The sequence below is a fragment of the Suricata suricatta genome, chromosome 14 (assembly GCF_006229205.1).
Source record: "Suricata suricatta isolate VVHF042 chromosome 14, meerkat_22Aug2017_6uvM2_HiC, whole genome shotgun sequence".
NCBI lineage: Eukaryota > Metazoa > Chordata > Mammalia > Carnivora > Herpestidae > Suricata > Suricata suricatta.
In genome coordinates, this window is record NC_043713.1 from 81024048 (window position 1) to 81042386 (window position 18339).

At 54.3% G+C, this 18339-nt stretch overlaps 1 protein-coding gene across 3 annotated transcripts in view; it reads right to left on the reverse strand.

Moving 5' to 3' along the window:
• CUX2 (cut like homeobox 2) overlaps positions 1 to 18339 on the reverse strand; it is a 273824-nt gene that overhangs the window by 5191 nt on the left and 250294 nt on the right. For 2 of the 3 annotated variants that reach the window (XM_029922230.1, XM_029922231.1), the window contains exons 11-21: positions 16318 to 16509; positions 16160 to 16218; positions 15583 to 15631; positions 15391 to 15511; positions 13496 to 14170; positions 12560 to 12661; positions 7670 to 8454; positions 6838 to 6997; positions 3821 to 4090; positions 2463 to 2651; positions 1154 to 1427 (exon numbers count right to left, since the gene is read on the reverse strand). In XM_029922230.1, the coding sequence (XP_029778090.1) occupies positions 1154 to 1427; positions 2463 to 2651; positions 3821 to 4090; positions 6838 to 6997; positions 7670 to 8454; positions 12560 to 12661; positions 13496 to 14170; positions 15391 to 15511; positions 15583 to 15631; positions 16160 to 16218; positions 16318 to 16509 (2876 nt within the window). The remainder of the gene's footprint in view (positions 1 to 1153; positions 1428 to 2462; positions 2652 to 3820; positions 4091 to 6837; positions 6998 to 7669; positions 8455 to 12559; positions 12662 to 13495; positions 14171 to 15390; positions 15512 to 15582; positions 15632 to 16159; positions 16219 to 16317; positions 16510 to 18339) is intronic. The other variant, XM_029922229.1, reaches the window with a different exon arrangement.

Consider the following 18339-nt stretch of genomic DNA (forward strand, 5'->3'; position numbering starts at 1 on the left):
ATATCCCTCAGGAAGGGAAGGGGGATATAAAGATTTAAGGACCTATGTCATTTGCTGTTTGGAAGGCCCCAAGTGTGAACCAGATCATAAGCAGTAAGACTTAACAACATAAAGTTTTCTCATTTGATCCTTGAGTCAGCACTGTGGGGTAGGCATTAGGTTCCTTATGTGTAAAACAGAGGGGACTCAGAGCAATACAGTGACTTGCCCCCGAACACACAGCCAAGGAGGGACTGAACTCAGGTCTGTGGGATGCCTGTGCCCGGGCTGCGGAGCGAGATTTCAAATGTTCCACTTTCCAGGCTCCTCCCTCCTCCTCTTCCTTGGGGAGCAGGAGGCCTTCTCTCCGCCCCTGGAATACATTGGTGGCTCTCCTGTCTTGCACAACGTGGACACCAGAGACATTCCGGAAGCTTGGTGGGGAGAGGGGGCTCAAAGACGGTCCCCCGAATCCCACCAGGCCTTCTCCGCAGGGCTCTCCCTGGACGCTCCCCCTACTGCAGCCTCTCAGGGACTGCTGGACGCAGTCAATGCCCCCCGCCAGCCCCGGGGTTGAGCTCCAGGAAGCCCAGCCAGCACTGCCGGCCAGGGACCCCCAAGACTAGAGAGTGCAGAGTGGGGGGCAGCCCGGAAATAGGAGTCACTCACTCCTCCAGGAGGGTGGAGGCTAAGGGGCCACCCGAGGGTTTCTCTGGCCTTGCTGGGGGGAGGGGGAGAGGCCAAGAGCCCCAAATCAGCGCCCCAGCATGAGTCTCAGTGGGCAGTTAGGGCTCCCAGCTCTGTGCTCCAAACACCACTCTGTCCCTTCACAGCGGCAGACACAGAGCAACCTGGATGAATAATTAAGGCAGTGACAACCATGTCATCACCTGCCCCATACCATGTGGCCAGTATTGTATGTAAATATGGTAGCCCACTGACTCCTCAGGACAACTCTAGGAAGCAGATGCCACTATGGTTCCCACTTTATAGGTCACGGGACTGAGGCTCAGGGACGTGAAGTGACGTGCTCAGGTCCTCACAGCTGGGAATGGCGGGGCTGCGATTCACACCCAGGTCTGCCTGGATCCCGGCCCCCCCGCCCGTCAGAGGCCAAGCCGCGCTCCCCCAGCCCGGCCGGAGCCACCCTCCCGGGCGCGCCCCAGCGCCCGACCTGTAGTTGTGGAACCAGTTGATGACGGTGTTGGTCTTGAGGTTGAGCTGGAAGGAGAGGAGCTCGATGGTCTGCTGGGAGGGGTAGGGCTCCAGCTGGTAGGCCTTCCTCAGCGCCTCCTTCTCCTCGGGCGCCAGCACCACTCGCGGCTTCTTGATCTGCAGGAGGCTCAGGTCCTGGGGCTGCAGGCAGGGGCTGGGGCACTCGGAGCGGGTGGCTGGGGACTCGCTGTCGGAGCCGGTGCTAATGAGGCCGTACCTGCGCTTGAGGTAGGCTGGGGCGGGTGGAGGGGAGGAAGCACTGAGGGGGCCGCCCCGGGGGCAGCAGGCACGGGGGGTGGGGGTGGGGGCCGCTGCCACTCTCATCCTTGTCTCCCTCCTTGCTCTGCTTCCACTTCCTTCCGGTCCCTCTGCCGAGAGGCCGGTCTGCTCACACCTGCCTCTCAGGTTTGGTCATTGGCACCCAGGTGTTAAGTATGCAGAGGGCTTAGCAGAGCCCTCCCAGATAGGAAGTGCTCAACAACCGTGCTATTCAGCGTTCTCTTGGTTGACAGGAGGGTCCCCGAATTTCACTACAGTCTTGGGGGCCAGGGAAGGACATTAATTTAAACTATCCCCGTAACTGCACGATGCATCACGGCCTTGGATTGTCAAAACGTGGGGGAAAAAACGATGCCTACTTCAGAATGGAGGACGTAACTTAATCCTCACAGCCATGCCCTGAGACTTTTATATTTTTCAGGAAGGAGAATGAGGCACAGAGAGAGGAATTAACTTGCCCAACATCACACAGCCAGGAAGTGGCAGGCCAAGTTGTCAATGGCAGAGTTGACCGATGCCAACAGCACATGTGCCCCTCACAGCCTGGCTTGGCCCCGGGGCCTCACCAGAGCTGCTTTGGTGCCCTGGGTGACAACTTTTCAGTTTCCTATATCTCATCTCCCAACCTTAGGTTTTTCAGAATCCCTTCATCACAGCATGAGACTGTGTGGGCACACAGTAGGTGCTCAATGCCAGCTCATGTTTTCAGAAATATAATGTAAGAATCTGCATCTCCTTCTCCACACCCATGAGGGAGGGCTCCTGTTTGCTGGGCCAATTTTGTGCCTTGTTGTGTCAATTCTGGGTAAATTTTAATTGCTTTCAATTATATTCTGGGGGATTGCCTTTTTTTTTTTTTTTTTTTTTTTTTTTTTGCAGCCCGCACCAGGCTGAGATGGCATCCATGGGCCCTGGGTTTATTTGTTGTACAACTAGGGATGGCTCCAAAGGGAAAAGCTCAGGTCACACCCAGAATACCCAGTGCTCACCTTTCTTCTCCAGCTTCTTCATGTCCCTCAGCTTCTCCACGTTGTGGGGGTCACTGAGCCACAGCTGCATGCGCACAAAGGGCTCCCGCCCCTTCAGGCTGAGCTTGTGCCAAGGCTTGGGCCGGGACAGCAGGTCGGACACAGAGCCCTGCGTCAGCCCCAGGATGCTCTCCCCAAACAGCCGCTGCCCTAGGGACAGGGGAGGGCAACCTGTTACCCCCAGGCTGGCAGAGTGCTCCCAAGGGAGACAAGAAAAAGAGGAGAACCCGGGGATGTCTCCACTGATTCAGAAGGAAGGACCACACGCACTGGGGAACCCACACCCGGTGAATCTGGAGGGGACCTTTCTGCAAAATAGGGGGATGGGGTTAGGGGACCTGACAGCTACCAACAAGAATGCTTTCCTAATTTAGGTTTTCTTCCTTCCTAGGAGCTTCCCTGAACACATCTGAAAACTTCATGGGGACAAATTAGTATCACCTCGTTAGAGAGCAATTTGACAGATTCTATCAGAACTTCCATGTGCCTATTCTCTGATCCAGCAACTCCACTGCCTGGGATCTATCCGCCAGCTGCACCTGCTCAAAGGCATAAAGATGCACAGGGATGTTGTTTTGAAGGCAGCGGGATACTGGAAATCACCAAGATGCCCATCAATTGGATAAAACGTGGAACATCCCTGGCCTCAAACAGTTTGCAACAGGGAACAAGACGGCAGGTGGTCTGATAACGCTAATGTGGACGCGTGTCCACAAAACGGTGCTCACTTCTAAAAAGCGAGTTATAGGACAAAAAAATGAAATCAGGTATACATGCATTCTTGTAGGTTTTCAGAAAGTATCAAAGATATAAAAACTGTGGAGGGTGACTGGGAAGTTGGGGGAATTTTATTTACTTTTTAGCTTTTTTTTTTGGTACTGTTTGGTATTTTAAAATAATGAAGATATCTTATTTTTATGATAGAAATTGCAGTGAAAAATTTGGGGTCCATGTGCACCACTCTGAGAGAGGAACATGACTTGCCTTGGAGACTCGGGAGTTTGTGATCCAAAGAGTGAAAGAGTTCTAGAACAGTTTCTCCCTTGTATCCCCAGAGGGCAAGGGGCTCGGCACTGGGTCAGGGCTGTGCTAGAGCATCCCTGTCACTCTGGGACGAGGATATCAGGTCACATGCACCGACCTCCCTTTTGTCCTACTCTAGGGACCTGACCCAGGTTGGAGTCCTGGGTGCACCTGGGCTGACAGGCACCTGCAGGCTGGACCCTGGGCCCCAGGATCTCAGTGTGGACATTTTGCGTAAGGCAAATAAGAGCCAATCAAGGCAAGAAGCAGCATCCTTAATTCCCACCACGCTGTACCTAGGTTGTTGTCTGTGAGGACCTCTTTGACTCTCTTGGTGATGGAGTATGTGTCCAGCTCAGGGGACATGGCCACAATCTCCTGGATGCCCCCCGTGGCCTGGCCGCCCGAGTACACCTTCCCCCCCAGCGAGGAGCTGGAGCGTCCCTCTGGTTGCTGGTTCTCCTTGCTGCCCTCCAGTGCCAGGCTCAAGGGCTCCTGGGAGCTCCTCTCCGGCTCCGTGGGGCTAGGGGGTGGGGACGGCGAGGACCTCGGTTCCGTGGGACTGGCTGTGGGCCACAGAGAGACAGAGAAGGCAGTTACTGCCATTTGGCACAGACACATCTGATTTGGGTGGCTTGTTTGTTAGGGTGGCTGGTTAGTGTTGACAACAGTCCATTTTGCAACCACAGCAGTAGTATCTTAGGCAGGGACCACCCTGGATGCAAACACTAGCAGATATACATTTGATGAAGAGCAGGATATTTACATGGTCTCTAGGTAGCTCTCTGTGACACTTATTAATTACAAAGGGAAAAGTAGTTAACTCTCCAGTACAGATTCTTGGCAGACATCACCTTAACCAAATGATCAAAGTTAACGTTACCAATCAAAGGACAAATCAACACTGGTGCCTCCTGATGCCATGTACTGAGAAGGACCCAGCAGCACTTCTGTGATATTCCTGCTAAAAATGCACAAGGAAGCATCGCACAAAGCTGAACTGAGACGGGCTATAGAATAACTGCCTTCAAAAATGTCAAAACTGGAAAACAAAGAGAGGCAGAAGAATTGTCCAAATTGAGAGACTAAAGGGACATGACAACTACGTATAAAGAGTCCCAGATCTGATCCTAGATAGAGAGAAACACAATTTTTTTAAGGATGAGGTGTCTGGCTGGCTCAGTTGGTAGAGTATGCGACTCTTGACCTTGGGGTTGTGAGTTCAAGCCCCATGTTGGGTGTAGTAAAAGTGGTTCAGATGGTAAATCTTATGTTATATCCATTTTACCACAATAAGAAAATCAATTAATACACAACACAACACAACACAAAGATGAGAACTCTTTCCCAGGCATGGGCTCTGGGGAAGGCACTCTTGTGGACCCTAACAGCTAACTGCCCTGCGCCCTAATCTTGGCGCTGCCACTAACCGAGAGGTGACCTTGGGCAGACCACTGCACTACTCAGACCTTCCATTCCTTCCTCTATAAAGCAGGAGTGACAAATAGTCCCTCCGGTCAAGACTGATGTGAGGATTAAAGAGGAAAGCACTGTAAGTGCTCTGCTGCGTATCTGACAAATGGCAGCAGTCATTAGGATGGTTGCAGTGGTTCTTACAACGGCCTGGCAGAGTAGGGCGTTTCAATTAAAATTTTTAATTATAAAATATTTCAAAGTCTAGACATATACAAAATTTCCCTGGGTCCATGACCTGAATAGATGTTAACACTCTGTTATTTGCTTCAAAGTCCTCCTGTTTTAATTAAAAAAAAATTTTTTTTAATGTTTATGTATTTTTGGGAGAGAGAGAGTGAGCAGGGGAGGGGCAGAGAGAGAGAAAGACGGAATCCCCTGATGTGGGGCTTGAACCCATGAACTGTGAGATCATGACCTGAGCTGAAACCAAGAGTCAGACACTTAACCACCGGAGCCACCCAGGTGCCCCCCTCCCTGTTTTAGAGACAAAGAGCAACAGGGGAGCCTGGGGGGCTCAGTTGCTTAAGAGTCTTGATTTTGGCTCAGGTCACGATCCCATGGTTGTGGGGCTGAGCCCTGCATTGGGCTCTATGTTGGATGTGGAGCCTGCTTAAGATTCTCCTTCTCCCTTCTGTCCCTCTCCACTGCTGGTGCTCTCTCTAAAAATAAAAATAAAAAGACAAAGAGTAACAGAGATAGCCAGAGCCCTCCCCTCCCAGTCTCCTCCAGGTCCCCTCCCCTGTGGAACCCCTCTTCCCAGCTAGTGAGTGGTGGCTCTTTCTGACATTAAAAATTTTTTTTAAAGGTTTATTTATTTTATTATATGTATTTAAATATGTAGAAAATATATATATAAATTATAATCATAAAAACAAATTTATCATATATATTTTATAAATATAAAATATGTAAAAAATTTTAAACATTTATATATATATAGAGAGAGAGAGAGAGAGAGAAAGAGAGAGAGAAATTGCATGTATTAGTGGGGGAGGGGGAGAGAGGGAGAGAGAACCCCAATCAGGCTCTGCTCTCAGTGTGCGGCCTGATGCTCAGTCCCATGAACCTTGAGATCATGACCTGAGCCAGAATCAAGAGTCAGACACTTAACCAACTGAGCTACCCAGGTGCCCCGACATTTTGTTTACGTAAGCTCTACACCCAACATGGGGCTTGAACTCATGACCCTGAGATTGAGAGTCACAAGATGTACTGGTTGAGACAGCCAGGTGCCCCTCTTTTTGACATTTTAATCTACGGACTTGTAGCCAACACCACAGCAATGTGCAGTCTTGTCCTGTGGACACGAGCTTCCAACACAAACACCATCCGCTGGGATGATTTTGTTGCCTGACGCTGCGGCAGTCTTCTTGTCTGTCCCTGCATTTCACCAGGACTCTGGCCTGCCCACTGCTCATCATGGCGGAGGGAGCCTGGGCTCCTGGAGTCCCGCCCCTGGCGCCATCCTTCCATTTCTGGCTCTGTGACTTTGGGCGCATCTCTGAGCCTCAGTGTCCTCACTCAGGCCACGTTCAGACCCCACCTCGCCTGTGCATCATTAATGTCTGCGCTAAGGATTCTGAGGCTGAATGCTGGATCGCTTGCAACAAGAGATCAATCAGTGATTCTGGTGAGGGGATGGGAGGGCGGCTCTGCATGCAAAGACTTTTCTCCACTTGCTCTGGGCTTAAAACCACCAACAGACGGCATCCCCCTGGCTGAAGGAAGGAGGAGAAGCAGGGAGACCATCGAGGAGCACCCTGCGGTCCGCCAGACGGGAGTCGCAGCAGTTCCGGGGGCTGGCAGCATCCCACGAGAGCGTCCTGACCACACTCACCCTGAGAGGCGCTGGGCTGCTGGCTGATGGCCTGGCCGAGCTGGTCCGAGAGCCACAGCTGCATGCGGATGAAGGGCTCCCGCCCCTTCTGGGTCAGCTTGCTCCAGGGCTTAGGCCGGGACAGCATGTCGCTCACACTGCCCTGTGACAGGCCCAGCACCTGGGGATGGACGGAGCGGGAGGGTAGGAGGCAGCCCTCTGGGACACCGGCCACCCCCTCCCTCCCTCTCCGGAGGAGGCCAGCACTGCCTGGACCTGTTCTTCACTCCACAGGTGCCTGCTGAGGGCCTGTCCCGACACCGCCTCCCGCATCTGCAGTGCCCTTCCGGATACACCTACGTGCGAGCGTCCTTCTTGATTTTAAGCTCCCTCTTCTAGGAAGAGGCACCTTCCATTGAGGTCAATCCTCCTCTCAGCTCACCTGACTACCTGTGCCTCTGCCAAGGGCAGAGGGGATGTTAAAAACTACTTAACCACTGGTATTGCAGGGAACCCTGGCTGGGCCCAGGCTTAACCCTTTATGGCTGGACCAGCGGGAGGAACGGAGGGTTCTGGAGGAGGAGAGATGAGGGGCTATTCCTAACCAGACGGAGGTATTTCACTGCTTTAACAACCAGAGAGCCGAATGTCAGCCCAGCCTCCTTTCCCACAGGACCCAGGGACAGGTGGATGCACGAAAAAGGGTTTGGGGTCATGCAGACCTGGGTTTGAATTCTGCTTTTGCCTTGTTTCTGTTCACACACACAACCTTTCTTTTCAAGACCATGAACACTGGGGGTGGGTCCTCGGGTGCTCCTCCCTCCCCGGGGGCCACGGGCCCCACCGTCTTCACCTTCTCCCCGAAGATCCTCTGGCAGATCCCGTTCTTGGCTAACTTCTCCTTGACCTGGCGGGTCAGCTCCAGCGTGTCCACCTCCCGGTACATGTAGAGCTCGTACTGCTCGGGGGTCAGGGGCGGCACCGTCGGCTTCAGCGTGCGCGGCACGTACGCTGGGTAGTAGGCCAGCCGCCCTCCGCCGCCTGCCTCAGGGACGCCCCCCTCGGCCTTCAGCTCGCCCACCCTGGGGGGCTCCTCCTCGCCGCCTGCCGCTTCGTCCTCGGGCGCCGCGGGGGCCTCGTCCCCACGGGGCCAGGCCCGCCCGTTGGGCTGTCCAGAGTAGCCGGAGGAGGAGGAGGAGAGGGAGGGGGAGACGGAGGCGTAGGGGCGGCTGAGCAGGCCACGGTCCGAGGCCCAGTGGTGGTCGAAGTAGCCGGCGTCTCCAATCTCTGACTTGACCTTCCGGATGATGCTCTGCACGAAGGCAGCAGGAGACAAGACGGTGAGCGACGTCTGAGTGGCACTGCTGCTTGTTCCGCCGCCGCCGCCACCGCCGTCCTCCTGCTTGACGTAGGCCGCAGCCCCGTTCTGGCTCACGGCCACCAGCGAGGGCCGCTCTGGGGGCGAGGGCGGCACGGAGCGGCCCCGCGGGCCCGCCTCCATCTCCAGCAGGGCCTGCTGTTGCGCCTGCATCTCGCGGCGCGCTTGCTCCAGAATGTTCTTGATGGCATCTTCCGAGGTGCTGGCGGGGGCTGTGCCGTTGGCGATGCTCAGTGGGGCTGAGGAGTTCTTGGACTCACCTGTGAGGAGGAAGACAGGGCGGCCAGAGGCCCACGGTCAGGGGCACGGTTTGAAGGGAAAAGACGCTCACAGCATCCGTGTAAGTATACTTTGGAGAACCTGTGGAGATACTGCAATAAAACCAGTCCTATGAATTTTTGGTTTCCCAGAGTAAACTAAAATTATGTTTCTGCTGCACTGTAGTCTATGTGGTGTGCAATAGCATCATGGTTCAAAAAACCCCGACGTCCATACCGGAACTAAAAAATGCTTCCTCGCTAAAAAATGCCAACCATCACCTGAGCTTTCGGCAGGTCATAACCACTGACCACAGATTATCATAACAAATAGAGTAATAATGGAAGCATTTGAAATACTGAGAGAATTGCCCAAATGTCACACAGAGACACCAAGTGAGTAAATGCTGGAAAAATGAAGCTAATAGACTTGCTTGACATAGGGTTGCCACAAACCTTCACTTTAAAACAAGAGCAAAATCTACAAAGCACAATAAAATGAAATGCACTAAAAAGACGTATGCCTGTGTTTGTGACGGCAAAATGTCGGAAGCAACTGCTGTGTCCAACAATCAGGGGTTCAATTAATTATGGCCCATCCGTATGGCAGAATATTAGACAGCCATTTAAAACAGGCAGACAGTGAGATTTTAGCATATGAAGATAAAGTGCTCATGGGGAAAATGTAACATAAAAAAAGACCTGTCTTTTGAATGTGCTAAGATCCACCTATTCAAATGTCAAAGACAAGGAAAACACCACAGCACGTAAGATAAGCTGCTTCGCTTATTCCAACAACAAAATAACGGCATGAACCAAATGCCCACGGAGAACAGGAGGGATAATGGGGAGTGTCGTGGTCACACATCGGGATATTATCCAACGGTGGCTGCCCAACATTGTGGATATACTAAATGCCATGGAATTGTTCACTTTAAAATGGTTGGTAAATTTTGCCTCAATTAAAATAAAAGAGTACTGCTTGCCTTTTGCAGAGAGTTAAGAGAGCAGAGGTTTAGATGAAAGGAAAAATCCCCTTGATCTCTCTCTCAAAGACAACTGCATGAAATGTCCTCAGGTATTTCCTTTTGGCTCCTTTCTAACTTCATGCACGGGGCGATCATACATGATGTGGGAGCGTAGCCCAGTTTGTCCCCACCCGGTATTAACGTATTTTTTTTAAACATTTATTTATTTATTTATTTATTTATTTATTTATGAGAGACAGAGTGTGAGCAGAGAGAGAGGGGGACACACAATCTGAAGCAGGCTCCAGGCTCTGAGCCTGACGCGGGGCTCGAACCCACGAACGTGAGATCATGACCTGAACCGAAGCCGGAGGCTTAACTGACTGAGCCCCCCAGGCACCCCATCTCCATGCTGTCTTGTGTGTTGTTTCTGACCCCCCCCGCCCCCACGGGAGAGAATGTACAGGCAGGCAGGAGACCCGGGCTCTCCCTTGGTCTCCGTGTAACTGTATGTTACTCCCTCTCTGGTCTCAGCTGTCCTGCTGTTTAGTGGAAGAGTTCGATTAGTCTTTTTCTCATGGTTCTTTTCATTCTAATATTGTGTCTCATTCACAGCTGTAACCTGATTCCAGTATGAAGTAGGTGCTTCACCAGTGTTTACTGAATGACTGCCTCTCTTGCCACAAACCCTGATCAGGAGCTGATCAGGAAGGAGGAAGCTAAGGTGTACATAGTTGGGCCTCAGTGGATTATCTGGATGGGGCAGTGTAGGCTCCTGGCAGGATTAGCAGCCTCTGCCCCTCCGGTGGACCAGGCAGGAGGGAGGGCCCTTGGGTCTCCGGCCACAGAGGCTTGGGAATCCAGACACTTGCTCTGAGGTGCCACCAGGGGGCAGCAGACACCACAAAGTGGGAGCCTGGAAGCCAGCATCAGGTTCAAAGTCCGCAAGTCCACACTGTGTTGTGCTAGACAGTGCTCGGTGCAGGGATGCAGCTTGGTCCCTGGCTGCAAAACCCCTCAGACTGAGAGGAGGGACAGACATATCAGCAGAAGCACTTGTAACATGAACAAATGCAACAATAGCAATAAAAATAATGATGATGTTAACTATGATGGTGGCCAGATTTTTAGGGGCAGCTTTGACGTGCCAGGCCCCCAGGCTGAGTGTTTGCCAGGCCTGATCTCACACAAGATCCTTACACAACAACAGGAAAGGAGTACTAATACTGTGCCTATTTTAAATATAATAAAATGGAGGCACAGAGAGGCTAAGTAACTTTTCTAAGGTCACACAGCTAATAAATAGAGCCAAAATTTGCAGCCAGGCCACTCTGGCTCCATTGCACCAAGTGATTATAGGGGATCCAAGGAGGGTCAGTATCCATTCTATCTGGATTGAGGTAGGGGGCTTCCTGGATGAGGTGATTTCTGAGTTGAGCTGTGAATTATGAGCAGGAGCTGACTGGGGGCGAGGACAGCATTCGGGGCATAGGGAATAGCACGAGAATGGACATGGTTACAAGCATCTCACTCAAGAGGGACTGGGCATGAGGAAGAGCCAAGACCACAGGGCCTGTAGGCTTTGTTGTGGAGCTGGGATTTTTAAATAAAAAAAAATTTATTTTAAAGAAAGTGTACACAAGTAGGGGAGAAGGGCAGAGGGAGAGAGAATCGCAAGCAGGCTCCACGCACAGTGCGAGCTCACCACGGGGATGTGGGGCTCGATCCCACGCCTCTGGGATCATGACCTGAGCCTGAGCGGAAACCAAGAATTGGATACTCAACTGACTGACCCACGCAGGCGCTCTGAGGAGCTGTGGGAGCAATCTGAGTAGTGACACAGAAAGACGGTGGCAGTCCAGGACAGCCGCTCGCCCCCCCGGGTGTCAGGCACCGTCTGTGACAGGTTCCCAGCCCTGAGCTGGTAGGTTCGGGGAGGGAGAGAGGGGTAGGGGCAGACAATGAGTTCCATCTTGGACACACCGGCTCCGATTCCAGTGGGGGACCCTGGGGGACATTCCCAGCCAGCAGCTGGCTGTGGCTCTAGAACTCTCTAGAGAGGTGGCCTGGACACGGGATGTTTTGGCTATTGTTGGAACTTCCAGGAGGGGACCGACTCACCAAAGAAACATGAGACCCGAGTCAGAGGGCCTGGGGGGCACCCTGTGCTCGAGGGTGACAGATAAAGTACGCTAAGGAAGGCTAACTGAGGGTCTCCCAAAGGCACTTATGTCTCAGTCCCTGGGACCCGGACTGTCACTTCACACAGCAAAGAGGGCTTTGAGATGTGACTAAGTTAAGGGTCTTGAGCTGGGAGAGGATCCTGGGTTCTATGGGAGGGCCCCACGTCACCACAAGGGTGCTTGTGAGAGGAAGCAGAGACAGAGAGCAAGGTGCTGTGAGGCTGGCTTGGAGGACACGGGAGGGCCATGCAGCGGGAATGCGGGTGCCTCTAGAAGCTTGAGGGGAAGGAAATGCATTCTCCTCTGGAGCCTCCAGAGGAGACGCAGCCCTGCCGACGCGGACTCTCGCCCAGTGAGGCTGACTGTGGGCCTGCGGCCTGTGGGGCTGTGAGAGAATAAACTGTGTTGTTTTCAGCGCCTGAGTCTGGGGCTGTAGCACGAGGAGGCTAGCGCAGGCTTCCTGGGAAAGTGCAGCAGGTGCAGCCTGAGAGGCAGGAGGAAGCCAGGAGGCCAGGGTCTCCTGGGGAGCTAGAGAGTGGAGGGGTGCGGGAAGGAGGGTGAGGCTCAGAGTGTTGTACTTGACAGGTTCCTGTGTGGCTAGTGCTCATTGGGTCTCCTCAAAGTTGAGGACATCCGGACGATCCAGACCAGTGCTGCAGCAGTCATTGGGCTGTCCCCACGGCTGCCACCTTGTCACCTTGCAATTCAGCCAGCGAGGCTGAAGAACTGAAGTTGAAGTTTATTTAACTTTAAGTAATTTGAATGGATATAGTCCCACATGGCTCGGGCTCCTGTACCAACACGGACCCGGTGCTTCCAGGCCCAGAGGTTGCTTGGCAAAGACGTTCTGTTCTGCTCGGAATCCCTGATGTGGTGGGTGAAGGCAGACAAGGCCTTACCTCCTGGCCGGGGCAGGCTCTGGAGGCCTCGGGCCTCGCCTCCTGCGGTCACACTCACCTCCTTTCTGGGACTCGATCTCCTTCTTGGCCTGTTCCAGGATGCTTTTGATGGCGTCATCCGAGCCTGTCTCTGGTGTGCGGATTCTTGGGGTGATGCTGCCTGGGGGAGGCAAGAGGGCATCTGTCAGGGGGACCTGCATGTTGGGGGTCAGTCCCTGGAGCTGGGCGGGGTGAAGGGCTGTCCCCTCCTCCTTGAGGCGCTCCAGGGCCAGGGCTGGGAGAGTGAGGGCCAGACCTTGAGTGCGTGAGGAAAGACCACTGCTTAGCCAGTCAGTGTAACACCAGTCTGTCTAACAGACCGGGCCTACAATGATTCTGGGTTGAAATAATAATATTAATATTAATAATAATAATGATAGGATAACAATGATGGCTGCCACCACCATGGCTAGCAGTTCTCAAACAGTGACTATGGTCCAGGGGCTGTCCTTACACTCATTTAACCCTCACAGGAGACTGACAGATAGGGACAGATAGGGAAACTGAGGCAGGTGACCCAGTGGGTGAACGGCAGAGCTGGAACTCAAACTCAGGTGTTTATGAGGTCAAAGCCTGGGCCCTCCACATGGATTACCCTAAAATCAAGCCTGGCCAGGCTGGCAGAACCCGGGCCATCTCACGGATGGTGAGCTGAGGCCTGCAGGTCTTCAGGAGGTGCCTACCTGCCAGGGGAGCTCCTGGGCCCCGCCATTCCCCCAGGGATCAGCCTGAGCTGTCCCATTGGGGCCATGTGGAGAGCAAGGGGCAGCCAAAGGCCCCAGGAAGGAGGGAACGAGGATATATTTTTCAAAGGGGGAAATGGAGGCACAGAGAGCGAAGTCACGTTCCCAGGTGACACGGCTGGGAGGTGGCAGACCTAGGCTCTGACCCCCGTGGCCCTGAGTGTGCTGTGGAGGCTGGGCCTGAGCCGCTGCAGCTCGGGAGGGGTCCTCACCTCGCTGCCGCACCTGGATGGTCCTCAGAGCCAGCACGTTCTGCTCATCCGACAGGAACTGCTTCATCTTGATGAAGGGTTCCTTTCCCTTCACCGTGAGCTTGCGCCAGGGCTTGGGCCGGGCCAGGATCTCGCTGACCGAGCCCTGTGACAGCCCCAGCACGTAGTGGCCAAACACCCGCTGGCCAATGTTGTGTTTGAGCAGCTGCTCCTTCACCTGGAATGCAATCTCCGCCGTGTCCAGCTGCTCCTCCTCGCTTCCGGCCCCTGGCCCAGCTGTGCCGCCCCCACCCCCGTCTATGGGCTCTGGAGCCCCAGGCGGCTCAGGGCCAGGAGCTGGGGTGGCAGGGGCTGTGGGTGGTTTGGCGCCATAGAAGGCTGAGGGGAACACCAGCAGGCCACCCGTCTCCCCCTTGAAGGTGGCCGGGGGCATCATATGTTTGGACAGCAGTGTGTCCCCTGCCAGTCTGTCCCCAGAAGCCAGGCTGGGGAAGGGGGACAATGAGAAAGTCCTTGGGCCATCAGGGCCCAGGCCAGGGCCCAGCAGGGGCTGCCCAGGGCTGGGGGACAGGGGGTCTTCGGGCCCTGGTGGTGGCGGGAGCTGTGGAGGTGATGGGTAGGACTGCTCCGTGCCCAGGGAGTCCTTGATGGAATCGTCCTCCGAAGGGTCCTCCTCTAGAATGCCAAGAGAGACCGATGGAGAAAAAGAAGAGAGGCAGAGAGAAAGACAGGAGTGGACAGTGATGGGGGGAGAGGGAGAGAGAGAAAGAGAGAGGGAGGGAGGGGGAGAGAGAGAGAGAGAGAGAGAGAGAGAGAGAGAGAGAGAGAGAGAGAGAGGAGGGAACGGGGGAGAGAGAGAGGGAAAGAAATCACGAGAGTGACACCCAGAGAGTGAAACCAGGGAACAGAGATAGGGAAACAGAGACAGACAGAAATAAGAGGAAAAGAAACCAGGGACACATAGGGGAGAAACAGAGAGAGGCACGAGGCAGAGACAGTGTGAAAAGCAGGAAGTGACAGAAGTGCACAGAGATAGAGACAGAAAGTGAGAGGCAGAGACAGTGGAGGACGGAAAGACACATACACCAAAGAGGAATTCAGGGAGAGGCAGAGGGGAGGAGAGGGCAGGCAGGGTGGTGCTATAGGCGGCCAGCAGTACTAAGAGCTCCCCTTCTGGTTCTCAAATCCCCATGTGTGCAGGCCTGGCCCACATTCCAGTTCTGGGGAGCCACCCCTGCCCCCCATCAAGAACATTCCTCGAGCACTTGTTAGGTGCCAGCGCCTGGCCCCGAGGTGGGGAGTTGGGGTCGATGCCCACCTCAGCAGGATGCCTGCTGCTGGAGCCCGCCAGCCTTCCCGCCCTCCTCGTCCTGTACACCCTGTGTGTTGGCATTCCCCATGTGAACACACCCACAAAGTGGACCCATTCTTGACCCCATCTTGTAGATGAGGAAACAGAGGCAGCCCAGAGAGTCTTGGCCAGGCCCACGGGGCTGCAAGGTGACAGAACCACTGTGTGGGGAGAAGGGCTGAGGAGGGGATTTGAGGAGAGCGGGCTGCAACATGAATGCCATCCCTGCACCCCGTGACCGCCTCCTGCTGCCCACCAAGGACTGGGGATGAGTGGAGCCTTTGGGGGGCCTTGGGAAGGCCCGAGTGAGCTGTGTTAGGAAGGCAAGCGTGACACTGTGCAGACACGGCCAGCTGGCTTAGCCATGGAGGGCACCCAGCTCAGCGCCAGGCACACAGCAGGTGCTCAATCAGTGTGCACCCCTTTTTCGGTTACTCTCCTGTGTGCACGGGAGGCAGCGGTCTATGGACACGGAGAAGGCCAGAGGCCCACAAGCAGCCCCCACCCCGGCCCCTGGGCCCCAAGAGCATCCTGCCTCTCCTACCAGGGCTGGTCAGAAGACCGGGCTTTTCCAGAAGGAATTTCTGTGCCGGGAAGAAGGCCTCCTTTGCCATGAGCAGTGGGTCTTCGGGCTTGGACATGCCCTGAGGAGATAAGAAGCCGGGCTGAGAGGGCACGGTGGGCGGCCAGCTCTCAAGGTCAGCTTGCACTGCGGGGACAGGTTGGGGACACTCACCTGGGGGAGGGTGCAGGTGCTAGAGGCCAGCTTCATGGCTTTCAGGATGCTGCCAGAGAAAGTGGAGAGAGTCCAAGGCCAGCCACGTTCCCCGGGCTTGGGGGGAGGTCTTGAGAGACACTTCCTCTCCCTCATCTTCCCCAGCCGAGAGCGACTGCCCCCCTCCCCCCTTGGGCCCTGCATAACTCTGGACTCAGGGCACCAACAGGCCTGGAGGAGCAGGCCCGGGAACCGGTTCCCCTGGTACCTGGAGGGGTACCACTCCTACGTGGTATGAGCAAAGGCTTGGAGGGAACCAACTCCTACGCGGGCGGGTGCCAGCTAACTTGCTGAAGGCATCATCCCTCACCACCTACAGCCCTGACCACAGGCTACCCTGCCGTCCCTTACAGGTGGCCCTTGACAGCAAAGAACCACGCACGGTTACGTTTTGATTCCCAAGGTGCCACGGAGAGGAGACAAGGGAATCACATGGAGGGAGGGAGGGAGGGAGGGAGGGAGATCGTGCACTTCGCCAAGGGCCCCTCATTGCCAAGGAGGAGGGCTGGGGTCTGTGCAGCCCTGCTCCGCAGAGTACCTCAGCTCTGTCTTAATTTCTTCATAGTCAGACTGCGCCTGGAGCTTCTCTTCCAGCTTCTAGAGGAGAAAATAAAGATGGTTGAAGGCTGGCCCATGCCATTCTGTCTGGGGAGGCCCCCGGTGTCCCGACTGCATACCTCGTCTCCCAAGGCCTACCTCTATGGCTTCGGACTTGGCCGTGAGCTGCCGCTCCAGGTCGGCAATCTGGTTGGCGGAGGTCTCCTCCAGTTCCTGCAGAGAGTTCTGGAGGTGCTGCACGTCCTTCAGCAGCCGCAGGATCTCCCGATCCTTGGAAGCCAGGGCAGCCTCAAGCCGGGGGCCTGAGCACAGCGCGAAGTTCACCTTATCCTGAGGACAAAGTGGGGCTTTGAGGGGCTGAGAGGTGTGAGGCGGGGGGCTGCAGGGCTGGCTCCCACACCCCCGAATCCCAAACAAAATGGGAAATCCATCGATGGCATGGCCCCTGCGCCGTGCACCCCAGAGTGACTCAGCTCCTCCTTATGGGCTCTAGCTTTCCTCCTCCTCCCTCTTCCTGAGCTTTTGCTCAGGCCAGCCCTACCCGCCCGGATGCCTTCCCAGTGAGCAGGGAAGGTTTTCTGGAGGAAGATGGGTCTAAACTGTGATGAAGTTCAAGAACAAGTTAGTGATTTGGGGAATTCCTTGGCAGTGTTCACCAAGGGTGGACATGTGTGCTTCTGCTTGTATGTGTGTAGGGAAAAGCAGATACCTGTGCACCAAGACATACAAGTGAACACCAGGACAAATGTCCACAGCAGCCCTCTCTGCTCCAAATGCATCCAAGTGTCCTCCAACCAGAGGATGGATGGACAGGTGGTGGTATGTCCACACAACGGAACACTACACAGCGTCGGAGATGGGTAATCTACAACGACTGACACCAGCACGAATCACTCTCTCAGATACGGTATGACACGAAAGAAGTGAGATGCCAGTGTGTGTGTGTGTGCGTCCCAATTAAGATCACATAATGAAAACAGGCAGAGCCCAGCTGTGCTGTTATAAGTCAGGAGACTGATCTCCCTGGGGACTAGCATTCTGGGTGCATTCTGGGTGCATTCCGGGTGCTGGGAATGTTCTACTTGTTGAGCTGGCTGCAGGTTACAGCATCTCTGAAGACTTCAACATGCTGTACACTTATGATAAGCACTTTTACCTTTGCATATATTATACTTCAGACAACATTTGTTTAAAAAGGGACAAAAAAAAAAAGGAGCTAGTCCTGTGAGGAAGTGCTGGGGAGCGGGGAGCCCAGGAGGTGGCCTCACAGACCGAGGTTCAGGTTTCTACCCCAGGCACAGGTCCTGTCCCAGCGAGATGTTTCCCCTCATTCCAGGCAGAGCCTCAGGGCTGCACCTGAGACCCTGAAGCTTCTGCCCTCAGCCCCAAGCCCCGTGGCCCCTTGGGATTTTGGGAAATGGCCCCTTTGTCCCGGGAAAAGGGGAAGAGGCTGATGGTTGAGAGGGCCTGAAGGCTGGCCGGCCCTGAGCTCGGTTACAAATGAATCTAAGAAGAGTTACAAAAAACAAAACAAAACAAAACAAAACAGAAAACACAACCTACTGCTACCAATACTGGCTATTCTTCCAGGGAGATAAATGCCAATTAAAACAGGAAGTGGCTGCCATTAACACATTAAATTAATTAGCATCGAGCGCCACTGTTGTGTTCAGAAAAACTCGCCCTCCAAACCAGCAAAATTCCCTGTGGCTGATTAACACAGGCATTTGCCGGGGTCCACGGGGGTTAATTAAGAACCACTGGCAAGTTCTTTCTGGGGTGTCCTCGTGGGCCATCTTGCCCTCATCCTCCCTCGTGCTCACTCGGTGTTGTGCAGATCTCCAGGCACACTGCCATGTACACACTGCCTCCCGGGACACAGACGCAAGGGGACGCACCTACAGACACAGCGTACACCGACACGTGGACCTCCTGCTGACATGACACGCAGACACACAAAAATACCCAGGTGTCAAAGAGATGTACTTAGATGGACATGTCTTTTTGTTTTTGTTTTTGTTTTTTTTGTAGATGGACATGTCACCGGGACACAGAGCCATGTGTGCCCTCAGAGATCATATGCGACATGGGCAGAAACACCTCAGACACACCCCAGACCTACTACCACCACTACTAATAGTAGCATTAAATACTCACTGA